Source organism: Myotis yumanensis, unplaced genomic scaffold (assembly GCF_028538775.1).
Source record: "Myotis yumanensis isolate MYYU_CA2020_CCGP unplaced genomic scaffold, mMyoYum1.0.hap1 SCAF_1, whole genome shotgun sequence".
NCBI classification, from domain to species: domain Eukaryota; kingdom Metazoa; phylum Chordata; class Mammalia; order Chiroptera; family Vespertilionidae; genus Myotis; species Myotis yumanensis.
Window position 1 is genome coordinate 11,225,401 of NW_027223752.1, and position 26,949 is coordinate 11,252,349.

The 26,949-nt window shown below is 49.5% G+C and overlaps 2 protein-coding genes and 1 non-coding gene across 5 annotated transcripts in view; 1 reads left to right on the forward strand and 2 right to left on the reverse strand.

Annotated features, from left to right (window-relative positions):
• Positions 1–10,802, forward strand: part of LOC139009667 (nuclear exosome regulator NRDE2-like) — a 46,428-nt gene extending 35,626 nt beyond the window's left edge. For 2 of the 3 annotated variants that reach the window (XM_070413841.1, XM_070413840.1), the window contains exon 14: positions 181–7,656. In XM_070413841.1, the coding sequence (XP_070269942.1) occupies positions 181–306 (126 nt within the window). In that variant the 3' untranslated portion in view covers positions 307–7,656. Of the gene's footprint in view, positions 1–180; positions 7,657–9,315 lie in introns of those variants that run through there. The other variant, XR_011471389.1, reaches the window with a different exon arrangement.
• On the reverse strand, positions 1,725–15,975 carry LOC139009720 (26S proteasome regulatory subunit 4). Its single transcript, XM_070413844.1, has 11 exons — positions 15,924–15,975; positions 12,800–12,853; positions 12,105–12,201; positions 7,977–8,101; positions 6,995–7,180; positions 6,705–6,833; positions 5,837–5,933; positions 4,586–4,775; positions 3,768–3,919; positions 3,010–3,164; positions 1,725–2,045 (listed from the first exon to the last, which is right to left on the reverse strand). The coding sequence occupies exons 1-11, from the start codon at positions 15,924–15,926 to the stop codon at positions 1,911–1,913; spliced, it is 1,323 nt and encodes a 440-aa protein (XP_070269945.1). The 5' UTR covers positions 15,927–15,975; the 3' UTR covers positions 1,725–1,910.
• On the reverse strand, positions 9,376–9,509 carry LOC139001414 (small nucleolar RNA SNORA55). The gene has a single exon (XR_011470003.1). It is a non-coding gene; the product is annotated as a small nucleolar RNA SNORA55 (small nucleolar RNA).
• Positions 15,976–26,949: the final 10,974 nt, after the last annotated feature.

A 26,949-nucleotide genomic window follows, 5' to 3' on the forward strand; every position in this document is an offset into this window, starting at 1 on the left:
AGAAATCTGTGTGCCAACTGGACCCACCTGGAGTTGACTCCCTTTCACTGCCCCGAGGTCAGTGTCCTCTGAGGTGCTGCCGGAGTCAGGACAGCGAGGGGCTTGCGGGCTGTGGAGGGGCGAAGGGCAGGCCTGCTGGGACCGAGTGGCTGGTGACCGGGCGGTGGCTCTCCGCCCTAGGCACTGTACATGGACGCCGTGGAGTACTTCCCCGATGAGATGCAGGAGATCCTGGACCTGATGACCGAGAAGGAGCTCCGAGTGCGCCTGCCCCTGGAGGAGCTGGAGCTGTTGCTGGAGGACTAGAGACCGGGGATGGGCCACGCCTCAGGGCATGTTCCTGCCCTGGGAGCCGGGGGAGCACGAGGTGGGATCAGGTGTGCGAGCATGCGTGCCAGCAGACCCGTCTTTAAAGTTTTCTAGATAATTTATATCTAGTTCATCAGTCTCGTCTCTTGCACATTTTTTTGGATGTGCCAGTGACACAGAAGCCCTCGTTTTACATATTACAGATGCGCATCTTGTGTTTATATGTACATAGACAAGAACAGGGCAGTGGTGACCAAACCTACTGTGGTTGGCGTGTGTGTTTCCTCCTCTGCCTCGCCAGTGCACGGGTTGAATGACCCGCTCAGTTGGCACCCATGGTCCTTGCCAAGTCTTGGGTTTCGCAGTTGTGATTAGAAAGGTCTGGTTACTCAACACCAGGACCTCCTCCCCCCGGGGCTGGTTAGTAGAGCAAATTTTGCCCTATCTTCAGATCAGGGCAGTAGGGGAGTCATTAGAACTTGGCCTGTATCAGGTGTGTTTAGAAAAGTGTTATTCCCTCAGCTTCCTGGTGATGCCTCCGCCGTGGACCAGCCTGTTAGAGATGTAGGCCCAGGCCCGCACCAGCTCCGCCGAGTCAGCATCTGCTCAGACGGGGGACTCGTGTGCAGTGGGGAAAGCACTGCCCGAGGAGACCAGGAGCCCTGCTGAGGGGGCAGCACTGTCCCCAGCTCCTTCCACCAGACCCACCCCTGCCCGTGAGGCGTGCGGAGGTCCGCATCCTGAGCTGTGCACCAGGGCTGCTGAGGTGGAGGGGTTTTGTGAGGGCTGTCCAGTTGCTTTGGCTTTTTAAAGTCACGGTCTCTAGAATCGAAGAAACATTTCTTTGGCAACTTATCCAGGAAAGCCAGTGTGTGGAACAGAACTCTGGCTACAGACATGGACATTAGGTTGGGGAAAGGGGAGGGCAGTGTCTCAGAGCCCACGAGGATGTTGGCCAGCCAGATACTTGCTGCCCCACTTACTGGCTTTAAGACTAAACAGTTGTGAGGAAGAGAAGTGCAGGGTTTACATGGAGAAAAGGGGAGAAGCTGACACTTTTAGATGCTCTTGAGAAGGATGGCTGTTGAACCCAGGGACGAGGCAGGCAGGGCTGGTATGAGCTTCATCCCTGACCTTTCCAGATTTCTCTTATCAGCACCAATACTGCCCAAGTGCCGGAAACCCACAGCCACAGGAACGCAGCCTTTGTTGCTGGAGCGTCAGCGATGGCTGGCACGTGGCTATGGGGTCACGTCTTCCCCACTGGCTGCGCAGCCACCACCCGCTCTGGGGCGTGATGTGAGGGCAGCAGGTATTGAAGGCTGCACTCTGATCGCCCAGAACAGAAGCTTCCCTGACACCCAATCCACCTGCTGAGCAGCGGGTGTGGATGCTCCAGACACAGAAGGACCGGCTTGAGAAAGAACTCGCTTTATTGGGAATGGAGCGCTGCACGTCGGGCTCCTGCACGCGGTGCTCAGAGAGGTACACAGGGCACATAATGAAGAGCAACTGCAACGGGCTCCTCTGGGCAACTCTCCACCTCCTCCCTCCCCGGGGTCGGCACCCCTGACCACTTCCTTGAAGGCAACTGAGGTTCCCTAGAGATAGAGCCCCTCAGGGGTGCCTTCTTGTTTTTTATACAGAACATTTTCTTTCGATTTTTTGAAGTCTTCATTTGTCACTTTCATTCTACGTTCTCTCAAGGCCATGAGACCAGCTTCTGTACAGATTGCCTGTAAGAAAGAACGGTATGTTCAGAAAGTGAAATACTTTTTATTTTTATTCTAACAATTCAGAGAGCTATTTGGAAATAAGGTGGAAGACACTTGTTTTAAACACAAATTACTCTAGATTTATTTGGGAAAAGATTAGATTTTTTAAATGCGTTAAGCATTGTAATTGTTTTCTCAAAGGACATGAGGCGGCTTAGACTGGAGTAACTAAGGAAGAGGACTGGCCAGGAAGTAAGGCTCCGGGTCTATGCTGGCTCAGGTGCTAACCAGCTGTGTGGCCTGGCAGGTCAGTGAGTTCTCACAGCCCGACTTTAAAGGGAGAAATATTTCTAAGTAATAGATGATTTATACACGGAAATTTAGAGGTAACAGTGTGTGACCATTTCATTTACCAATAGGCATAAGAGAACATTTAGTAGAATGAATACATAATATTCACTTTAATATATTTACTTTTTTAATCACCTGTTACAAAACAGGATATAAACAATGAAATGATATAAACAATCCTAGCATTGAAGTTCCTATTTGGTTAAGGTTCAGCAGAAAAAACGTGTGCATAGAAAGATAAAGCAAACAGGTAAAATGACAACATTTGGTAAATCGAAGTAATGGGGTATATGGGTGTTTACTAGTTTCTACTGTTATGAAGGCTTAAAATATTTCAAAGTAAAAAAGTTGGTGCAAAATCAAATTTCTGTTTTAAGAAGAGAGATTTTACTTCCCAACCAAGACACTAATGTAGTCCTACAGATGCAAGGATATACAGTGCAGGCGGCAGCATGAAAGGCCACGTCTGCGTCCCACCCTACCTAATCTAACAAACCGGATCTTCCCATAAAGAGCAGGATGCAGCATATTCAGTGCTGCCAGGCCTTGTTCTAAATCCTGGTTACCTAGAAAGTACCATCCTATCTCATAAAGGGATGTGATCAAACAAGAGTCCAGCCAGCGCCATTCTCACCTTGATGTCAGCACCAGAGAGGTCGTCCTTAGCCATGATCAAGTCGTCCAGTGTCACGTCATCAGCCAGCGTCATTCTGCTTGTGTGGATCTGAAAGATGCGCTTCTTGGTCTTTTCATCGGGCAGGGGGAACTCGATCTTCCTGTCGATGCGGCCTGCAAGTACAGAGGCTTCAGTGGCAGCTCTGTGCAGCCCCGGCTGTGCCCGCGCCTGTCTCCTCATGTGCAGTTTCAGTGTCCTCTGGAAGGGGTCCAAATCTTAAAAGGTGAACACTCACCTTCCTAGTTTGTATGTTTCTATGTTTGAATTCATTTATTTTCTCTGCTACCTCCAGAAACAAATGAAAGGAATGGTTCCTGAATGGCACATTTAGTGCAAAAGGACAGATCAGTCTGGTTAAAAAAATTATGAAGAGAGTAAAGAAATTAGCTACCACTGCTTTCACTGCTAAATGAATGCAAAAACTGAGCCTAAACTATTATATGAATTACTTCTTCATTTCTTCAGGAAAAAAGTCCTTGAGGCTTAAAAGGGAGTACCCAGGAAAGAAAAGATCACATAACATTGGAATTCAAAAAGGCACACTGCACAGACTATATCATGCTCTTATCTATAACCTCAAGGTTACTCTAAATTTCAGTGCAATGTTGCCTTTACATATATCATTTTATAATCTCATAAGCTCCCCAAACTACATGTAAGAAGCACAAATACACATAGACAGCTATTCTCCATGATGAGGCAAAAGCAAATGTGACCTGGTCTGATTAGTGCTGGGTCCAGAGTTTCTATTCGGTTTGTGGCCATGATTACTTTCACGTCTCCCCTTGAATCAAATCCATCCAGCTGGTTCAACAGTTCCAACATTGTTCGCTGAATTTCTCTCTCACCACCGGAGTTTGAGTCATATCTTTGGAAAAAAAGGAGAAGGAATGAAGACCCAACTGATCTGCTAACGGGAAACTACAGCCAAAAACTCAACACTCTTGTCTCAACCCAACAGCCAGATTACACAGCTCATTATTTTCTTTGTAGCAGTTTTCATTGCCAAAGTTTTCTCTCCCAGTTTGGTGTCCCCCAACCTGCTGAGTGCTCCCTGAGGCCAGAGGCTTGTTTTCATGGCTGTGTCCCCAGAGTCTAGACAGAGCCTGGCTCAGAGCAGATGCTCAGGGTGTGGTTACTGACTGACCAATCTTCAGGTTCACAACCACCCAGTAGGTGGGAGAGCAGAGCCTACAGCATTAGGGAAAGCCAGAGTAGGAACTGTGGCAAACAGAGGCCACAGGGAGTGCTCAATGACCACTCAGAGAAGAGCTACAAGGTTTTTCCCTCTAAAGCAGCAGTTCTCAACCTGTGGGTCGCGACCCCTTTGGCAGTCGAATGACCCTTTCACAGGGATCGCCCAAGACCATCCTGCATATGATATTTACATTATGATTCATAACAGTAGCAACGTTACAGTTATGAAGTAGCAACGAAAATAATTTTATGGTTGGGTCACATGAGGAACTGTATTTAAAGCGCCAGAAGGTTGAGAACCACTGCTCTAAAGGATACAAAACAGGTAAAAGTCTACCTTTTTGTCCCAATGGCATCAATTTCATCAATAAACACAATGGATGGTGCATGTTCTTCAGCAACTCGAAACAATTCCCGAACGAGCTTGGGCCCGTCGCCCAGGTACTTCTGAATAAGTTCAGAGCCAACCACTCTCAAGAAAGTGGCTGAGGTTTGGTTTGCTACTGCTTTAGCCAGTAAGGTTTTACCTATTTTAGATGAAAAAGACAAAGGGAAAAAATCCTCAGACTCTGTCATTACCAACCTAAGTGGATATTAAAAATGGACAGATTCCTATGATGAAAAGGCATGCCACCCTCTTGGGTACATGATTTTAAGTCAATCAAATAACCTTCCTCCTTTGTAATTTACATAGCAATGAAATACTAAGTCCTGCACTGCACAATTTACAGGTCAATTACATATATACTAGAGGCCTGGTGCACGATGGGGGCCGGGGAAGGGACCACGGGAGGTTGGCTCCAGGGTGTGTACTGCCAGTCTCAGCCAGTCCCTGATCGGCGGGACCCCAGCAGCAAGCTCACCTACAGGTCAGAGCATCTGCCCCCCGGTGGTCAGTGTGCAGCATGGCAACTGGTCAAACGAACAGTTGGACAATTAGCATATCAGGTGTTTATTATATAGGATTTTTTTTTACCTTCATGCATTTATTCATCCAATATGACTATTCAGTGCCAGTGGACCAGGAGAATGAACCTAATCTGAACAGCACAGGGTAGGTTTTAAATCATGACTCTCCGCTGTGGCTCTGGTGCATGATCACACTCCAGACAACACATCGTAATCTTCAGGGAGGGGCCCAGACAACCAGTGTTTTTAAAGCTCCCAAGGTGATGCCAATGCACAGCCAAAGTGAAGCACCCTCTTTTATTGATCTCTTCTTACAAAATAGTTTCAATAGACTCACATTGCTTTTATAAATATTTGAAGGCATTATATTTTACAGCATATACTTCTACTGTGTTTGAGTATAGGAGTTTTGGGGAACTGTTCCTAATATTGTTTTTTTTAACACACTGACTCTGTGCAGTCTACAATTTCAAGTCCTAAGTTTAGTTTCTTAGTGCATCTGTTATACAGATAAATGCACTTTTTTATGTAATAGGTATTTTTCTAGAGAAGCTGCTTATCCCAAAATTCCAAAATATTGCTTAGAACACCGTTTTAAACTAAGGACTGTGTAACTCACTAACACTGCTGCTCAAGTTGAGCTGAGTGCCTCGACGTGTCAAACCCACAGCACACATACCTGTGCCAGGTGGCCCATAGAGAATGACCCCCTTAGGGGGCTTTATACCCATTTCTTCGTAATACTCAGGATGAGTGAGAGGAAGTTCCACAGATTCCTATAGGAAACAAACAGTAAAAGTGAAAAGCTTTCTTACTGAAATCACCACCATAGTCATGAACTGGCATCACGAGCATGTCTCACTTGCAACAAAAAATATGCTAAAATTTCAATTACTCTTGTTGGAGACAACGTGCTTGACATTACTAGTAGCAAGGACACACTGAAGAAGACACCACCCCCTCTCTTCCTAATGGCATCCCATTTCCCCTTCCCTTCTTTGTAGAAGTCAGCCTTGAATAACATCTAAAACTTCCTCAGCAAATGAAACTTAAAAATTCACAGACAGGGACTGGCAAGGCTTTCTGATAGCTGTTACCACCAGTGAGATCTGTGACAGCTCAGGGACTCCTCTACAGATGAAAGAACCTGCAAAGGACTGGCCCACAGCCATCCCGGATGATCCCTCCCCGAACCCCAGGCCCAGGGCAGGGAATATGTTCCAGACCCCACCACTGTGTAAGTGTGTGCCACGCACCCTACCCCACACATCACTGGCTGAAGTCAACACAATGGGACCATTATATACTCACACAGAGAATCATTAAACATTACATGCAAAAAGTATTAAGCTGCAGCAAGAACTATCACAGAATTAGTTACTTCTATTACCTAATTCGGTATTCACAAATATAAAACACCACAGCTGGTAAGCTCTGAGTCAGTTATTGGTCTGATCAATAAAGAAAACAAAACATGCAAAACAACTCCAAGTATCCTAAACGAGAGACCAGAAGTCTAAAGACCCAGCGCTGGTTCCTAGACATACCTTAATCTCCTGGATTTGGTTGTCCAACCCCCCAATGTCGGCATAGGTCTCCTGCGGGGCCTTTTCCACCTTCATCACCGTGACCAAGGGGTCTGTGTCATCCATCAGCACCCCTATCACAGCATGCACCTAACAGGGAACATTATGCTTCAACACAGGATGTGAGGCTCACACATTCATTACAACCAAGCAATGCTGGTCACAGAATTTGACTGTGGAAGATGTACTTACATGGGACGGGTGGGCAGATCTACAAGAAAGGAGAAAGCTTTCTCTGAGACTCAACTCACCTTGTGGTTGAGCAGGACGGAGCAGCCTGGTTCCAGCAGGTCCTTGTCCACAAAGGAAAGAATGCTGACGTAGTGTTCTGAGCCCACAGATGTAGACACGATGGCGTGATTGTCATCAATGATCTCTTCCAAGGTCCCCACTGACATCGGAGTCCCCCTCAGGTCATCTACCTTTGATCTTTCCTCCTATGGAAGAGTATGTCAAGAAGGAAAAGTAGATTAGGCCTAAAAAAGCAGATGAATTCAGAGCTCACTCGATTTACAAAGCAGTTGGCACATTTATTTATTACCAGGGGCCTGGTGCGGGCCCATCGGTCTGGCCTGCGCCCTCTCGCAATCCAGGACCCCTCAGGGGATGCTGAAGAGCTGGTTTTGGCCCGATCCCTGTAGGCCAGGCCGAGGGACCTTCCTCCCTCCTCTCTGGGTCTGGGGTGCAGGTGAAGTAGATTCGAGGCTGACAGTGCCCCAGTAGCAACCTACCCACGACCAATTCCACGAGGAATTGGGCTTCCTCCTGTACAGGTCGGAGCGTCTGCCCCCTGGTGGTCATTGTGCATCATACCTACCATGTGAACAGTCGGACAGTTGCTTAGGCTTTTATGTATATAGATTACTTTTTGTTACTCCTCACAGGAGGATATTTTTCCCATTGATTGGGCGGGGGGTGGGGGGGAGTGGAGAAGCATGAACATGAGAGATACACATCGACTGGTTGCCTCCTGCATGTGCCCCGACCAGGGCCAGGAATGGAGCTTGAGCCTGCAACAGTTAAGGTACAGGCCCTTAACTGCGAGCCAACAGTCTAACCACTGAACCACACAGGCCAGGGCACAGTTGGTGCTTTTAAAAGGCAGCTAATAATGAATCATCATAAAAGCCTGAAAGATTCAACTACTTGAATTTCATTTATCCACAGACAGTTTTAGGGTTTAAATAGAATTTAATTTGTAAAAATGAAAGCTACAGTAATTTCTCAATTTACCTCTTGCTTTTCTTCTAAAGGCTTCATTTGTTCCTGATTTCTAATGAATTCTTCCTCCATGAGAAGATAGTCTTTAATTCTTTCTAACTTCAATAATTTTAACCGGCACTGAGTGTGAGGTGTCACTGTAATTAAAAAAATAAAGTTTTATTATACTTGAAGCTTGAAGTTAGCAATTGTTTACTCTTTTTTTAAATTGACACTATTACAGATGTCCTCATTCCCCCACCCAGCCTTCCCCCCTCACTTTATTCTTGAGAGAGATTAAAAAAAGACTTAAAATAAGTTCACTTTAGTTGGACAGACTCCGAAAGTTAAAAGTTTGGTGACCCTAATTAAGCAGGTGCCTAAATGCAAAGGGGACAGGGATTTTGCAGTTATAGGCAAGCCTGTAAACATGGGATGAGGACTGTGACCCATCAGCTAATATATAATGAAATCACTAACCGAACTGTGTGTGTATATTAAAAAGTCATAGATGCAGAAGGTAAGTTTGCTTTGGCTTATTATTCCCCACAGTGCTAATGGATACACATAATGTGCAGTCCGTCCACCCTGTTGCACACTAATGTAATTCACCTCCCTTTGTAGGATTGTGAAATACTAGTGATATTAACACGCACTAAACATTTTTTCCCCACACTCTTTTGTACTGTTTCTCTTGGCTTCGCTTCTTAATATTTATATAGATAAACCTTTTCTTTCGTGGTGTTGGGTTTCCTGACTTCTTCAAAAGGTCTCTCCTCCCCTAAGGTTAATGAATTATTCCTGGAGTTATCATTTATTTACTTATTTTCATATGTATATCTATAATCCATCTGCAAAAAGCAAGGGGTCTATTTTCTTTCAATAGCAAATAAATAACCCAGCATCTTTCCACAGAACTAAAATGTCACCTTCGCCGTATATTAATTATCCATGTAACTTGACTTCCTATGCTCTTCTGGTGACCTGATAATCTATTCTTTTTTTTTCTTTTTTTTAAAATATATTTCTTTATTGATTTAAGAGAGGAAGGGAGTGGAAGGAAGAGATAGAAACATCAAAGATGAGAGAGTCATTGATTGGCTGCCTTCTGCATGGCCCCCACTGGGGACCAAGCCCGCAGCCCCGGCATGTGCCCTTGGCCGGAATCGAACCCGGGACCTTTCAGTCCCCAGGCCGACGCTCTATCCACTGCGCCAAACTGGCTAGAGCAAATTCCTTGACTTTAAAATAGGGTTCACATACTTACCCTGCTAACTCAGTTGATTTGATTATCAAAGAAAAATCAAGCAAATGACGCAAATTGCAAAACATGGAAAAACAAACTTCCCACTCATCTTTCCTTCTTTCTCAGACCAGGATGGAAATTCTCACCCCAGCTCTAAAATCCTCACAATACCTTCGTCCAGGGAGAAAGTGTGGCAGAGCTGTAGAGACAGGCCGCAAGACAAACGAAAAACAACCCGTCTGGATTTCCTCTGCTTTACTGTGGCACCATCTGTCCCCACACTAGCACGAAGCAGCAAAGGATGGGAAAGATTCAGGTGCTCTGATGATCTATTCTTTATCAATACCATATTGATTCATTACAGTAGACTGATGGCACATTTTTTACTGTCTGACTCATTTCTTAACCAGGCAATATTTTAAAAATTATTTCACCTAAGCAGGAAGGGACGGGTTTAGATAGGGGCAGGGGAGGTATTTGAGCTCAGGCCTAATGGGGTGAGAAGCAGGCAGCCATAGGAAGGACTGGGGAAGGAAGAACATTTTGAAGCAGAGAGCAAGGCCCTGGCGTGCAGAAGAGTCAAAGAGCACAAGGCTACGAGAATCACCAGCAAAGGGAGTGAGGGGCTAAGGATGGACACGTGGGCCGGGCCACCTGGTCTGAGTTTTATTCTATGTTGTACAGGAAGCCATTGAAAACGTTTATGTCGAGGCACCATAGGATGTGAATTCGAACACAGTGGCATTCCTTTGCTTCATACAGTAAATGTGTTTCTAAGTTACTCAAGCTCAGCCTGAGTTTTCTACTCTAAAACTACTTTTAGGGGATTAGAGGAACTGGTTCAAGATTCCTAAAGTGAGGGGGAGGAGACCAAGATGGCGGCGTAGGTAAACACCGGAGACCGCGGCCGCAAACAACCATTTCAAAAATACAACTAAAAGACTGAATGGACATCACCCAGAACCACAGGAAGGCTGGCTGAAGAGAGACTCTACAACTAGAAGGAAAGAGAACAGCAAATCGAGGCTCAGAGGCGGCGCAGTGTGGAAAATACAAAGGTACCGAGGTGCGCGCGCAAAGCGGGCTGGTGGCTGAGGGCGCGGTTGTCGTTTTCTGTCGGGAGTGAGTCTCAGACTCTGGGCTCCAGATCCGGGCGAGTCTCTAGGGACCCAGACTCAAACGGGAGAAGCGGGATTATCCGGCATCAGTTGGAACCTGAGGGCAGCTTTCTCTCCGAAGTTTGCAGGGGCTGCCGGGGTTCTGAGAAGCAGAGCCTCTGGGAACGGGACTGAGCGTGGCCATAACTGCTCCCTCCGCCCGCCCTGTTGATCCCGCCCCGCCCAAACCCTGCGCACAGCCATTTGCCGATCGCCTCAGGCAAAGGCTGGATTAGCGCCTCCCCAGAAGGCAGACGTTTTCCATACAGCTGATTCCTATAGCCAGTCGGCCTGGTGGTCAAACCCCTCTAGTGTTAACTACAACAATTAAGGCTTGGCTAGAACAAGACTGCGCACAGAGACCACAAGGGGGTGCACCAAGAAAGCATAAAAGATGCGGAGACAAAAAAACATGACAGAAATGGAGGATATGGAGCTAAGAATCGCAATTTTGAGGGCTTGCCATAAATTTGTGCAGAACCTCACGAAAACTAATGAGACCCTCGATGCTACGATAAAGAAATTAGAAAGTAAGCATACACGGACTGAAATAAAGAATATTATACCCAATAGCAGACCAGAGGAGCACAATAATCAAACCAAAGATTCGACAAAAAACACCCAATTGGAAAAGCAAAATGAAAAAAGAATCCGAAAGTGTGAAGATAGTGTAAGGAGCCTCTGGGACAGCTTTAAGCGGTCTAATATCAGAATTATTGGAGTGCCAGAAGATGAGAGACAGCAAGATATTGAAAACCTATTTCAAGAAATAATGGCAGAAAACTTCCCCCATCTGGAGAAAGAAATGGACTTACAGGTCCAAGAAGCGCAGAGAACCCCAAACAAAAGGAATCCAAAGAGGACCACACCAAGACACATCATCATTAAAATGCCAAGAGCAAAAGACAAAGAGAAAATCTTAAAAGCAGCAAGAGAAAGAGGCTCAGTTACCTACAAGGGAATACCCATACGACTGTCAGCTGATTTCTCAACAGAAACTTTGCAGGCCAGAAGGGAATGGCAAGAAATATTCAAAGTGCTGAATACCAAGAACCTACAACCAAGATTACTTTATCCAGCAAAGCTATCATTCAGAATTGAAGGTCAGATAAAGAGCTTCACAGATAAGGAAAAGCTAAAGGAGTTCATCACCGCCAAACCAGTATTATATGAAATGCTGAAAGGTATCCTTTAAGAAGAGGAAGAAGAAGAAAAAGGTAAAGATACAAATTATGAACAACAAACATGCATCTATCAACAAATGAATCTAAGAATCAAGTGAATAAATAACCTGATGTACAGAATGAACTGGTGATTATAATAGAATCAGGGACATAGAAAGGGAATAGACTGACTATTCTTGGGGGGAAAAGGGGTGTGGGAGATGCGGGAAGTGACTGGACAAAAATCATGCACCTATGGATGAACACAGTGGGTGGGGAGTGAGGGTGGAGGGTGGGGTGGGAGCTGGAAGGAGGGGAGTTATGGGGGGAAAAAAGAGGAACAATTGTAATAATCTGAACAATAAAGATTTAATTAAAAAAAAAAAAAAAAAGATTCCTAAAGTGAGATAGTCATGTAACTGTTAAACCCAAAGTACAGCTTGTATTCCAACCTAGAGGCATGCCGCACACAGGAGTCGGACAGAATACAGTCCCGGGGCTGGAGCTCCAACCGCGCCCATCTCCCGTCTAAGCTACACACACAGTCCATTCCCCTAGGAAGCGGAAAGACAGCAGGGAAGAACCATGTCATTACCCAGTGGCAGTTTGCTGGCAGCATCTGGTCCCTTGGTTTTCTTCTTCTTTTTCCCCACTCTGGTTGGCACGGGAGGTTCATATTTCTTTTTCTTGTCCTAGAGTTTTCAGAACAGCAGGGGGAAAAGAATCACACAAATCAAATGAAAACACAAACTTATTTCTGTAGGATCATTGTCTATTTCCAGGTGACACGATTTTCCTTATCTTTTAGGATACTATTACAAACTGTTCTTTAAAAAAAACACACTAGGTTTTATATTTCTGCAATTTTAATATGTGAATGCAATTGGTCTTTCTTTTTATAACATACAATGGTAGATTATTCAATAAAGAATAGAGAGGTTAGAATTCAGTTATATTCCAAAAGTTTGAGTTGATATAACTTGAGACAATTCTTCACATCTCAGGAAATTAAACACTAAAATTAGAAGCAATTTATTTGAACACTCCTCTAATGTGTAAATTACTTTTACACATTTAAAAGTCATTAATTCATAAACACATATGTGACAGGTCAGTAACCTTTTCGAAAACATGTAAAGGGCACTGTATCTGTAGGCCAGGCTGGGTTAAATAGCTACAAGGTTATTTATCTTGCATTTTAAGATCCACGAATCCCCAAACTATGCTCTGAGATCCATGGCATTTCCCACAAGCTGCTCACCACACGGACATATCTGGCTTCATGTTTACCTTGTCGTCCTTCTTGCCGCCTCCAGGGCCATGACCACCACTCTGACTCTGACCCTGGGGGGGGGGGGGGAGAGGCATACATTCAGAATATGATCACTCAAAAGAACAGCCTTCTTCTTTTCCTGAAGCTCTAAGACACTGGCAGCACTTCCCCCATTTTAACATCTCTGAACTGGAGATGCACTTGCAGTCAATGAGCACATCGGGCATGGCACCATTTCTTTTTCCGAAAAGCAGTTAGTAGCACAACGGTACACCTTGTCACCGCATGAATCAAGGACAACTCCATCAGCAAACAGACATCATTATGTATCATAACGAGGCTAAGATTCCAGACACACACCCTTCTTGGGAAGGTAGAGAGTTTGGTACAGATTCTTTAATATAAAACTACCACCAAGAGTATACTTTGTGAAATTAGGCCATGAAAACAATCATTTCCCCTTTCAACAACGATTTATTAATAATTTACTCCTCACTAAGATAACACCAGACCCAGGAGACTTCCTTTCAACAGCAGCTTACACACCTACCATCCCTAAAGCCTGGGCACTCGCGCCGCCTTTTCCCCCAAACCTGAAAGGCTGAAGCACCTTAAGGCTTCAAGAACTTAAGTGTATTAATAATAAGCTTCAGCTTATTTAAAAAGACCCTTCAGTTACAGGACAATGCATAACAGAGCAATGTCTTGGAAAAGACTGCATTTTAAACAAGTAACAGTGAACCTGACTGGGGGGCCCCTCTCGGTCCCCTCAAATCACTTCTCCATCGGAACCTCTAAATACACTGCCAGCTTCACCATCAAACAAACTACCATATCATGGTTACCCAAAGGCATTAGGGCCAAATATATATCCCATGTGCAGCCTTTTTAAAACTCTGTGCTTTATTCCGAAGACGGTAACCAAGGGCTCTGAGAACCATTGGGAAACAGCTAGAGTGCAACAGGCTGCCCAAGTGACGGGTCTTTACAATCACGTACAATAAGGAAATCTGCTGGGGGCTGGCAGCTCGTGTGTGGGGTGCTTACTGTGTGCCGTCTGTACAGACATTCTCCTCCACTATATCGTCAATTCCACACAGTCCTTCAGGGCGGGCTCACTATTCCCACTTTCTAGACAGGAACTAAACAAGCCTAAGAACATGGCATTAGATGCATCCAGGCTTGAATTCTGACTCCATCACTGATAGGCCAGTGACCTCAGGTACGTCAGGGCACCTACCAGAGCCTTGGGGTCCTTAACGGGAAAGCCCGGAGGATTCTAGCTCCTAGCTGTTGCTGACAATGAAGTAGCATAATGATCTATAATGATCCCCTTAGTATTCACATGATGCAGTAACTACTCACCAACACAGTATCAGTGAGTCAGAAGTGCCAGGGTCAGCATTTTAACTGCTGGTCTGGTCACAGATCTGGACACTGGACTCCATCTGCTCACTCTCTTGTCCACCCCTTATCTCTGCTCTGTCCAGGCCCTTGTGTCTTATTTGGACTCAGCCTCTCCCCTGAGATTCCCGCCTCCAGTTTCCCCCTCACCTACCCAGCTACCACCTTCGAGAACCATCAGCCGACCCTTTAATTCTCTTTAAAGGCCTGCAGCTGCTCCCAGCATTTGCGGTGTAACATCCAACCCTTCGGCTTAGCATGCCGGGCCCTCCACAAACGCTGCAGGTTCCTCTGCTGTTCAGACAACCTTCCCAGGTTCACCGACTTCCTCGTGATCCCGCCGGTCCCGCCCCCGCCCCCCCAGGAGGCTTCCTGAACAGCCCCCACACTTCTCTGTGTCTCCTCTCCGTTAACAGACACACCACATGCAGAGCCGGGCGCTACGCGGCCTCAGGGCCTCACCTCATTCTTACAGACACCTCGAGCTTGGTACCATCATTACCTCGAATTTACACACAAAACAAAGCCACCGAGGCCCAGAGAAGTAACGCATGTTGTTTCCAAGCAGAAACCACACTCAGGTCCCCTGGAGGCCAGTATCTGTGTGTCTCCACCACATGCACAACGAGTCCATCGCAGAAGGGGCCCAAGAAAAGCCCGTCAGGGTTTGCCTCCAGCACAGCCACTTCCGGTGTGACCCTGGGGGTGACCCCTAAAGTTTACATTCTGCAACTTCCCATCCTTGGTACCGTGAGGATGAGAACTGCCTCACTTGTGAGGACTATGAGGAAATGCTGGCAAGTGCCTGGCACAGGCTTCAACAGCACCCCAAGTCCCAGATGACCCCCACGGCTCGGGGGCCGCCTGCCTGCTGTGGGCGACGCGGACTGCACGGTCCGCCGCAGGCCCTTTGCTCCGGGACCGCGTTTCCCCGTGTGCACAGCTCCCCTCCCGCTGGATTGAGCTCCACGCTCACACCTCACCTCCCAGGGGGGGCCTCCCCGACCCGCCCCCCCCCCCAAGGCGGCCCTATGAAACCGCCGTCTGACCAGGCCGCCCCAGGAACCCTCTGCACCCCGCTCTCCGGCATCACCGGACCTGTTTCTTTCTCTGTGTTCGCTGCCTCCCCGAGAACGTAAGCCCCGCGAAGGCAGAGACGGTCAGTCACGCTCAACCCCTGCACCCCAGCGGCCTAGAAGAGGGCCTGCCCCGCGCCCCCCAAAGCGCAGGTGCTCGGTAAATATGTGCTAAGCGAACGGCGTGTTTTACTGCGAACGCGCCCCGGGGCCTTTCCCTCCGACTTCCACCCGTCCCGACACCGTCCGCCTTCAAGGCCGCCTGCCAATGCCCCGCTCCGAGCGGCCTTCCACGACCCCGCTCTGCCCCGTCGGCGGGACCGAGGCCTCCCTTCCGCCGGGCGAACATCCCGCCACCGGAGCGGCTCACACTCACTGATCCCAGGTGTTTAAGGAGGCTCCCCGGCCGGTCAGCCGAGCCCCAAAGCCGGCGACCGGACCGCCCCGCAGTCCTACCGGTTCTCCTAGGGGACCCTTCGCGCCGAGCCGGCCCCAGCTCCCCGAGCCAGGCCCGCAGGTCGGCACGGCTCGCGGCGCACCCGAGCCTCCGTCGCCCGGAGCCTTCGTCCCCCCAGGAGATCGGGCCGGCGGGCTGGGCAGCGGGTGGGCCGCTCGGACCCCGTCACACCGCGACCACCAGCCGAAAGCCTTAGTCACTCACCATCTTGCCTCGGCTGCAGGAGCCGCCGCCGCCGCCGGAAGTGCTCTCGCTCGGCAGGCGTCAGAAACGGAAGCAGCCGGGGGACGCTACGGGGGCCCGTAGGAGCCAAACCCCGCGGGATAAAATCGCGCGCCAAGGCTTCGTTCGAGAGAGTTGGGGCAACGGTATCTTACAACATGTGAACCTTGTATTTTACTTTAAAAAAAAAAAGTCTAAATCGCAGTTTTTAGGCTGTCTCAACAACTGAAGAGAATAACCTCGACTGTCATAGAACTAAGATAATTGTGAGAATACAAGTTATTTTAAACGTGCAAAAACCGTAACCGGGAAGAACTTTTCCTTATTGCTCCAAGAACTGGACTGGCATTCGGAACTGCGGGGTTGACGTATGCTTGTGCATCAACATTTAAATTATTATTTGGCCTCTGGAATTAACCCGCTCACCTGAGAACATTTCTTTGTCTTAGTGATTACCTAAATCTTTTTTCCTTTCTGGCGACTTGTGTCTTGCGATGACGCCGATAAAGTCCTCATCTGCACCTCGTTGGTTAAGTTCGTCATTTATCATACCCACCAGGACATCGGGAAGATGGCAAGCACCCCTTTGGCTGCCCGTGTGTCTCCTATGCTTGGTGATAAAGGAGGAATGAATGAATGAATGGATGGTGATCAGTTCTCCTGGCGGCTGATGGGCACATGCAGTTCACACACTCACCAGCAGAGGGAGCCACAGCCAAATACTGCGCAGTGGCCCTATCAGAAGTTCCCATGGAGCTGGTCCCTCCCTGCTCCTCGCTCCCAAATGGCTGTGACACTCCTTGCTCACCCTCCTCCGGGGTTACCCACCCTCGTTCTCACCGTGGCCCTTGAGCCCTTTGCCCAGGAAGCCTGGTGTTTAGCCTCTATCCGGTTCAAAGGCTCAAGCATTGTTTCTGGGATCTACTTGCTGGCATCTCTGCGGCCACCTTTTGTCCGCCTGCCCAGGCTGAACCTGGCGGCCCACCCGTGCAGGAGAGACACTGGTACTGCCCAAGCCCCTCTTGGTGCTGGAACCAGACCACTCCACTGCCCCTGGGCCCCTAGTCACCACTCCCCCTCCTCGTTTTTGCACCCCATCCGTCCCCTTAGGCACGTGATTCTCAAAGATAACTAAAGCTAAAAACTTTGCACTTACACTGCCAAGTGCCTACGAACTGCCTTCGTGGGCATGGGCTCAGATGACCAACACCACCAGTGCTTTGAGTTGATTGTATTACCCTCACTTTGCAGATGAGGAATTAGGGCTCGGGGACATTAAGTGATCTGCTTGAGACCATGCCGCTGATGGGCAGTTAAGTCTAACTTAGATACTCTGGTTCCCAACCTTTATCTTCATTGCCCTATTTGTCAAGAAAATCCAGAGTTCTGGCCGGTGTCCTCAGTGGTTAGAGCATCGGTCTGCGCATGGAAGGGTCATAGGTTTGATTCCTGGTCAAGGGCATGTACCTGGGTTTTGGTTGGCTCCCTCCCCTGGGTCAGGGTGTGAGCAAGAAGCAACTAGTTGATGTGTCTCACATCAATGTTCCTTCTCTCTCTCTCTCTCCCTCTCCCTCACTTCCCCTCTTCCCTCTCACTCTGAAAAGCAAAAGAAAAAATGTCCTCTGGTGAGGATTAACAAAAAAGAAAATCCAGAGAGTTTTAGGACTGGCACGCACCCTAAAGTTCACATTCTGCAACTTCCCATCCAGTCGGTCAATGACTCAGCCAGTCCCCGGGGACCCCATGCCCTCTGCTTGGGGACATCTCTGCCTGGCTTCCTCCTCTTAACTTTCAGGTCTCAGTTCAGAACCACTCAGCTGGGGACCCACTCAGAACCCTAGAGCTGGTATGAAGGTTATTTTAAGCTGAAAACATTTGGGATTCAACAGATGCAGAAAGATGCCTTCTTCGAGCCTCTCTTATCTGACTGACTAAAAGGAGCAACTTCGGGAAATGGGGCGCTGTGAATTCCCTCGGTGGGCGTGCCCACCTCCAGGAGAGAGACTCACAGGGAACAGACTGGAATTCCCTTCTGGGGGTTATGGCTCCAGAGAAGACTGCTCACACTTGTCTCCACAAACATCACAAGCTTCCTCCTCTTCCATTTGTTCTAAAACCCATGTGTCTTTTCTGTAAACACCTATTTGTTCTTCCCTTAGACGTCGTTTCTGCCCCTCTCTTCCCCCTGCTAAGGTAGATGGGTAAACCTCTAACTTGAACCCTTTGTGGAACTACCTGTTCCTTTGTCAGCATAGCCACCTCCCGGGCACGCCCACCCAACCCGATCCTGGGAGAAATCAGCTGCGCCTGGGAACCCCTTGTGGAGGGAAGATGAGGTGCAATTGGTTAAAAAGAGTGTTCACCAAGCGTCAAAACTTGGCTTTCTCTGTCTCGGCAAAGCCTTCTAGACCAGCAAACTCCGACTGGATGGGAAGTTGCAAACTCCCTGGGGCCATGCAGCAGGCACTACGCAGCCGCCAGCAGCGATGGACTAATTTATGGGATCCAATTTGCAATATTAATAGTAAACCTCATTACCCAGGGGTGTCAGCCCTCCCCAGCCAGCACCAGCAGTGGGATTAGGAGCTGGTTTCAGACAGCTGAGAGGGTGGAGGTGGGCCAATCCCACCCAGCCAGAGGAACCCTCCTGGTTCCTTCTCCTTCCAGCCCAGGGGCCCCCGGGCTCCATGGCTGGGTGTGTGACCACTGGATTTCAGGTTGTTGTCCTGGAGCATTTATTGAGCACCTACTGCACGCAGGGCACGCTGGCTCAGGAATTATCGAACCTGGCTCTGCAGATGGCAAGCACTTTGGTCTCTCTGGACCTCATTTCCTCAACTCTAATGTGGGGACAGTGATGGTGATGGTGATGGTGATAGTGACGGTGACAGTGAGTTTCCACATAAGTGCTCACTCCGTGCTGTCCCCAGGTTCTTGGAAACAGTGGCTTTGAACAAACGACACACAACCAAACCAATTTTACCACAGGCTAATCGATTTAAGTCAGAGGTAAGTTCCTACGACATATTGCTGGTCACAAAGCATCACCCAACTTATAAATAAAGACCCCAAGCACTTCTAATATCAGACATTGGAATAAATGTGAGCTAGCCACACATTTTAGAAAGATGAATAAAAACAAGCAAGATAATGATTTACCAACCTGCTTATTTTAGTTCAGGCCAGGGGGTGGGTGGGCTGGGGGAGGGGGTAGTGGCCGGAGCCCATCCTGGCGGCTCAGGGCACAAGGCAAAACCTACCCTGGAGAGGAACGCCCTCCCACGGCAGGGTGCATGCGAACACACACACACACACACACACACACACACACACACACTCAGGCAAGTGGGGGCATGCCGGAGGAAACCAGAGAGCCAGGGGAGAACGCAGGCAGACACGGGGAGAGCGTGCAAAGCACACAGACAGTGGCCACCAGCAGGAATCCATTCTTTTTCCTCATCAACATTATCCTGAAAGAATGCTGAAGGAGAGGACATTATCCTGGGACCCGCTCTATTTGGTGAGCGCGCTCACTGTGCCAGGCTCCGTGCTGACAGCTTTCCAGTCATTTGTCTTATCCCACCCTCACAACAAGCCCAGCCACAGCAGCTACGAATAGCACCAGTTTACAGATGCGAAAGGAAAAACGAGGCTTGCAGAGTGTACTGGCTCGGAGGGAACCCCCCTCCCAACTCCTGTCCTCCCCGGAACCTCAGACTGGGCCTGTGTTTGGTTCTTTGAAAGTTGGGTCACTACAGAGGTAATTAGCTAAGTCCTGTGGGTTAATACTGGAGTTGCTCCTGAGTAGGAAGGGCCCTTACTCCAGTATGACTGGTGTCTGAATAAAAAGAGGCCTTCTAGCCTCCAGCACTGGGAGAGAGTGCATTTCTGTTGTTTCAAAGTGTGTGGCCATTGTTCCAGCAGCTTCAGGAAACGCACACAGAGAGGTTAAGTAAGCTGCCCAAGGCTGCCCAGCTGGGAGGCAGAAGTCCTGAGATTCCAAAGCAGATTCCGATCCCAGAGCCCCGGTGATGGGCCATTCCTCTTCTATTAAATGAGTCAGTTGTGTAAATCAGTGCCTGGAACACAGCGAGAGCTGAAGGAAGTACTATTATTGTTACTGTTGTTATTAATTATACATTCTCCCAGGCTCCTGCCCTCCTCCGCACGCTCCGTGGGGTTTACGTGCTGATCAGGAAGATGATGAGAACCTTGTGATCCCTCAAGACCCAGATAACTGTGCGTTATATTATCATTAACGTTATCAGAGACAATGATGTGAAGAGAAACCACAGCTAATGTTTTCCCACAACCCACTGAGGGGGGTTTCGTCAGAGCGACACCCCTTCATCCTGATGAGAGGGAGGTTGGAAGGTCCAGGGCTCTGCTGTCTTCTGCAGGGAACTTGACATTGTCCTGTTGCTTCCTGGATGTCACCAGAGGCTGCCAGGCACGGGCAAGAGGGAGGGAAGAACGGCCCCCCAATTCATCTCTTCCCACATCACTTGGCAGCTCCCTCACGTCTGTAGGTGGAGCTTAATTCCCTGCCCTTGCCTTTGGGTTGACCATGTGACTTACACTGGCCAGTAGAAGGGGATGAAGTGATGGTATGCTTAATCTTACCGATTTCTTGTTTGGGGAAGCTTGCTGATCCCAGGGGGAGGAGGAGAGACTGTGGGAGCAGAGCCACCTCCAGTGAGCCCAGCCCACATCAGCCAATCCCCGGCTGCAGACACCAGACATGGGAGCGAAATCAAAGCTCACTGTTGTTTGCCATTGAAGTTCTGATGTTGTTTGCTATGTAGTATTATTGTAGCCAAAGCGAACAGATACGCCCCCCACCCAAGGACTTCCACCCGGATCTATGACACACAGTGGGGCTCAAATAGCAGTGAGGGCGCTCCCTGGCGCCTCCACGAGGACTTGGGGGTTGAGAATATGGCCACATGAATAGCACCTAATAGCCATGTGACCTGGGAAGCTTCCTTAAGTCTCTGTCTCAGATTTTCATCTGTAAAATGGGAATGAAAGTGTTTCCCTTAGGACTGCTTTGAGTACTAAGTGAAAGCTGTTGAGAATAGCACCTGGAACATAGTAGGTGTCACGAAGTACTGGCTCCTTAGCAAATGGAGTGTTTGGAGGCCTCACACTGGTTAGACTTCAGTATCGAGTGCCTCCTCTGTCCCGGGCACTCACCCCATTTACAACTGAGGACATTAAAGCACTGACGGTCCTGTCCTGTAAGTGGCCCGAGCGCCACAGCAGGGAGGGGCAGAAACAGACTTGAACACGGGTCTCCTAACATTCAGAAAAGGGTGACAAAGAATGGTCAGAGTTTGAGCAGATGGAGAGGGCACACGCCCCCCTCCACTTACCCATCACCTTCCTGGGGGCCCAGGCCAGGCTCCCATCAGCACTATGTGGGTGGGTTCCAGGCTCCCTAGGGCCAGTAGCTGGGGGCTGACAAGGGTCCCCTTGAAGGTCCAGCGGACCCCACACTTGTGTTCAGGAGTTGGGGTGAGCTCCTCCTATGCCCATTTCTCCCACCTACCTGTAAAGACCCCCACCTGCCTCCTCTGGCTCCATTCTCCCAGGGCCATTGCTGGAAACCTTTCTGGAGCTTTAAGAGCAGCTGGAGGTGAGCCACAGTCACAGCTGTGCTTGGAGTTCTCCCTGAAATGAGCTTTGTGCTTTTCCCAAACCAAGCGACCATCCATCCATGCACCCATGCCTTCATCCAGGCATCCATCCATGGATCCATCCATGCACGCATTCATCCATGGATCCATCCCCCCATCCATCCATCCATCCATCCATGCATGCATTCATCCATGCATCCATGCCTCCACCCAGGCATCCATCCATGGATCCATTCCCCATCAATCCATTCACCCATCCATGCAGCCATCCATCCATCCATCCATCCATCCATCCATGCATTCATCCATGGATCCATCCCCCCATCAATCCATTCATCCATGCATCCATGCATCGATCCATCCACCCTTCCATCCATCTTACATATCTCCATGGAGCATATTCTATGTGTCAGGAACTCTGCTTGACGCTGGACTCACAGCAGTGAATGAACACAGAGCTCACATTCCAATAGGGAGATACAATGAAGAGAAAACCCTGGTGATAAATACTCTCCATGTGGGTGGGGCGCCAGATTACAACCTGTTGGTTCTTAATTCCATTCCAGCAATGAAATGAGAGTTGCCATTTACTGATGGCTCACTCTGTGCTGGACCTTTTATTTGCACAAACTCATCGCATCATTACAACCACCCCGTGAGGCCGGGCTGTGACAGCTGCAGAGAAGCTACACACTAGCTCAGGATCACATCGCTATTATGTCAAGGACTGCAAGAAACTTCAAGCCAGGTTCTCTGGGCTCCAACAGCCTCCCAACACACCCTCGCCCCTGCCTTTGTGTGGCTCATCCCTCCCACATGGCTCTATACATACCTTTTCCTCTGGGTGGCTCCTGTCTACAAAAAGCCTACAGGGGCCAGGCAGCACCTCAATACTCTATGTGTATTACTGGTTTTTAATACCTCCCATGACTCCTCATGGTAGGTATTTTATTGATAAGCCATTCGAGTCTCAGAGAGGTACATACCTTGTCACTGGTCACACGAATGGTAAAGAATGGAGCTGGGATTGGAACCTTGGCTGCTTGACTCCCGACACCTGTGCTCCTTGGTCCTCCCTCTGGTGAGCTCCTACACATCCTTCAAGACCCACTCTAACTCGAACCTCTTCATGGAGTCATCTCTGACTCTGAGGCATCGTTTTCCCACTTCTGTAGTCCCATTGTCCCTTTCGTGTGATACTAATGTGTGATTATTTGTTTACTTCTGCCTCTTTCTCCCTAGGGGTGAGCTCCCTGAAGGCGGGGCATGCCTGGCTGTACGCCACTAAACACAGTCGGGCCTCTTCCTGCAGAGACTGGGGCTCTGTGCATTGAATTTCACTTCTGATTTTAAACTCATTTAACCTGTCAGCCTATTTGTCCACTTATTTCTGCCATTTACCACGAATCCAGTTAGTGCGGAATGAGGAGTCCGTCCCAGCAGAGCTCATGGAACAAGAGTTCCCAAGGTCAAGCCCAGCCCTCAGCAATGCTTCCAACTCTGCCTTCAACCACTTCCTGCCCCTTCAACACTGTCCCCCGTGGACACCCCGGGCTCTCGGACTATATCTGCCCCCTCCTATTAGGAGCACTGGCTGATCAATAGTCACCCACGTTAATGTCCCTGGAACCTTCTCTCCAGGGACCTGCTTTCAATTCAGAAAGAACTGAGAGTGAACTGGCACTTGTATGCACATAGTGGGCCGGGGTGCGACTCTCGGGACCCCTTTCCTCCAGGAAACATATTAAATTACATTTTATAACCGCACTGCTGTAAAGACAAGTATAATCCAGGGTGATTTATATTCATTTCATTTCCCTTCCCCTTCCTTCCCTTTCCTCCCTCCCTCCCTTCCTTCCTTCCTTCCTCCCTTCCTTCCTTCCTTCCTTCTTTCCTTCCTTCCTTCCTTCCTTCCTTCCTTCCTTCCTTCCATTTTTCCTCCCCTCCCTCCCTCCCTCCCTTTTCTGACTGGAGTTACAGTTTTACTGCGGAAAAGCTGATTGGCAGAAGAAACAGCAACAGGCTGTGGAGCCCTCTGTTTCCAATATCTAGGAGCTGGGGTTCCCATACACAGCCCCCTACAGCCCCGGATGTATTGTCCCCTTCAACAACAATCACTGCCCGCCTCTGGCATGGACCTGCCACTGGCCACAGACCTGCCAGTGGCCACAGAACAGACACACTCTTCAGGGCGACTCCCATCAGGAAGTCCCAGGCTCTGTCTCCTGCTCCCTCAGGCTCCTCCCCAGCCCTCGGCTGCAGAGGCACTGCAGGGTGCTGGCTGTGTGCAGGGGAGGTGAGGGCAGTGGTGGTTGCAGGGGGAGGGGGGAGGGGGGAGGGGGGAGGCGGAAGGAGGGAGGGGGAGGGGGGAGGGGAGAGGAGGAAATAGCAACTGCAGACCTTGCTTGGGGAAGTGCGACTCTGAAGGGCAGGGGAGAGACGAGGCGGCAAAGCAAAGGAGTTTTGGTTTCTTTGCTGCTTAGTTTTACGGGGAGTGACTCCGTGTGGTGCGGTGGTTCCACACGTGTCTTCATAGCCATGCGGTGATGGTGTGGCACGTGGCTAAGTGTTCAAAGCTTTGGCGTCAGCCAGATCTGCCTCCTCACTCCTCTAACTCGAGTGCCTGTAACTTCCCTAGCCTTGGACAAGGCACTCCTCTGAGCGCCAGCTCCTTTGTTGTAAAACAGGGAACATAACTGTTCCTGCGCCGTGTGGTTACCGGAGGGACTACATACCATCACGTGTGTAAGGCCCCTGGCAGCGTGCCTGGCACACAGCAAACCTCAGCAAGTGTTCGCTGTCAAGACAGGGGGGGGCCGATGGGAGAGACCAGCCATGCAGGAGAGAGAGGGGGACCATAGAGCCCAACCCCTCGGTCAAGTCCCTGAATGGCTCCGTGCCTAACACGGGGCCTGGAGATTCTGGTGGCGATGCCGCCGTGGTGCCTGGGTCCTGCCGGTGTGTCAGGCAGTGCGGTCACCGGAGGTAGGACAGGAGCTGGGACTTCATGGAGCTCAGGGCCCCGGCTGTAGACCGGGCTGGGGCCCGCATATGCCCCTGATTGCTTAGCACATGTCTCTATGGAGGTGACATGGGCCTAAGACTTGCTTTCACTGCTTCCTGGCAGCGAGGTTTGCTGGGGCAGCTAACTCTCCTCTCAGCGTGGTCAGTGGCCGCCTCATCCAGCACCAAGAACCTCAACATCCTCAATGACCACATTGGCTCCGCTCAGGTCACAGGGGGCACCAGAAATGGGCTTTTTTTTACCTTTAAAACTTTTTTTTAATTTTTTTTATTTATTTATTTTTTTTTTAAAAACATATTTTATTGATTTTTTACAGAGAGGAAGGGAGAGAGATAGAGAGTTAGAAACATCGATGAGAGAGAAACATCGATCAGCTGCCTCCTGCACATCCCCTACTGGGGATAAGCCCGCAACCCAGTTACATGCCCTTGACCGGAATCGAACCCGGGACCTTTCAGTCCGCAGGCTGACGCTCTATCCACTGAGCCAAACTGGTTTTGGCCTTTTTTTTTATTTTTAAAAATTTATTTTAGAGATGGGGGTAGAAAGAGAGAGAGAGAGAGAGAGAGAGAGAGAGAGAGAGAGAGAGAGAGAGAACCACCCCATACACATCCCAACCGGGGATCAAACCCGAAACCTGAGTATGTGCCCTGACTGGGAATCGAACCCTCCGCCTGTAGGCGTACGGGTGCTTACTGAGCCACGCCAGCCAGGCCAGAAGCGGGCTGCTGAGGTGAGAGGTAAAAGGACCAGGTAATTAAGGGAAGGGGAGAAGTGCGGGATCGCGGGGGTTAAGCTGAGTATGAAAATGGAGCGTCCAAGGGTAGGAAGGGTGCATCTTCAGATCAGCCTCTTCCTCTCCCTCCGCGGCCCCCAAGATTGCTCGGTGGCCGAAAGGCAGCCGACTGACTGGACCAAGAGGGGCCGTGGGATGGGCCTTGCGATGAGCTGTGACCACGACTCAGCACGAAGCATATCAAGCAGCTTAGTCATGACATTAATCATGGCGGCATCCACTCCCCTGGCCCGTTCGTCATATCTTCTACTCATGGGACAACTGAGGCTTCTAGTTAAGGGTCCACTTACGTGAGGCTTTGCACATGGAACGGATGGGGGAAGGTGTCTGACATTTTTCTTCGCAGGCCTCTGCGTGAGGGGCAGTCTCCGTAGCTGAAGAACAGCTGTGGCCACACGTTCAGCACAGAGAACGGGCACGTGAAACATTGCCCAGGAAGCTGTCTGCTGCTCCACACCAGGGGCACCGCACCAGGGACTCTGCACCAGGGTTCCACACCAGGGCTCCACTCTAGGGGTTCCCCACCAGGGGTTCCCCACCAGGGTTCCACACCAGGGCTCCACTCCAGGGCTCCACTCCAGGGGTTCCCCACCAGGGCTCCCCACCAGGGCTCCCCACCAGGGCTCCACACCAGGGCTCCACACCAGGGTTCCACACCAGGGCTCCACACCAGGGCTCCACTCCAGGGGTTCCCCACCAGGGCTCCACACCAGGGCTCCACACCAGGGTTCCACACCAGGGTTCCACACCAGGAGTTCCACACCAGGAGTTCCACACCAGGGCTCCACACCAGGGCTCCACACCAGGGCTCCACACCAGGGTTCCACACCAGGGTTCCACACCAGGAGTTCCACACCAGGGCTCCACACCAGGGCTCCACACCAGGGCTCCACACCAGGGTTCCACACCAGGGTTCCACACCAGGGCTCCACACCAGGAGTTCCACACCAGGGCTCCACACCAGGGCTCCACACCAGGGCTCCACACCAGGAGTTCCACACCAGGGCTCCACACCAGGAGTTCCACACCAGGGTTCCACACCAGGGTTCCACACCAGGGGTTTCACACCATGTCAGGATTCCAGCCCCCAGTCCCATCACTAATCTGAGAAAAAATTAGAATAGGAAAGAAGAAACGTTTTGGATCAAAACCAGACTGTTGTAACTGGATATTCCCGCCACCAGTAACTCCATGTTCTAGAAAGTTCCTTGACTTCAAAACATATAATGGTATCCTTATTGGCAATCATTTTGAAGAATTCTCCTTGGTGAAGACAATTAGACATGTTACATTCAGTAACAGGCCTCTTCTCCTTGAAGGTGTATAATTCAAAAGGGCCCGGCTGGCGTGGCTCAGTGGTTGAGCATCGACCTATGAACCAGAAGGTCACGTTCGATTCCTGGTCAGGGCACATGACTGGGTTGCGGGCTTGATTCCCAGTTGGGGGCATGCAGGAGGCAGCTAATCAGTGATCCTTTCTCATCATTGATGTTTCTATCTTCTCTCTCCCTCTCCCTTCCTCTTTGAAATCAATTACACACACACATA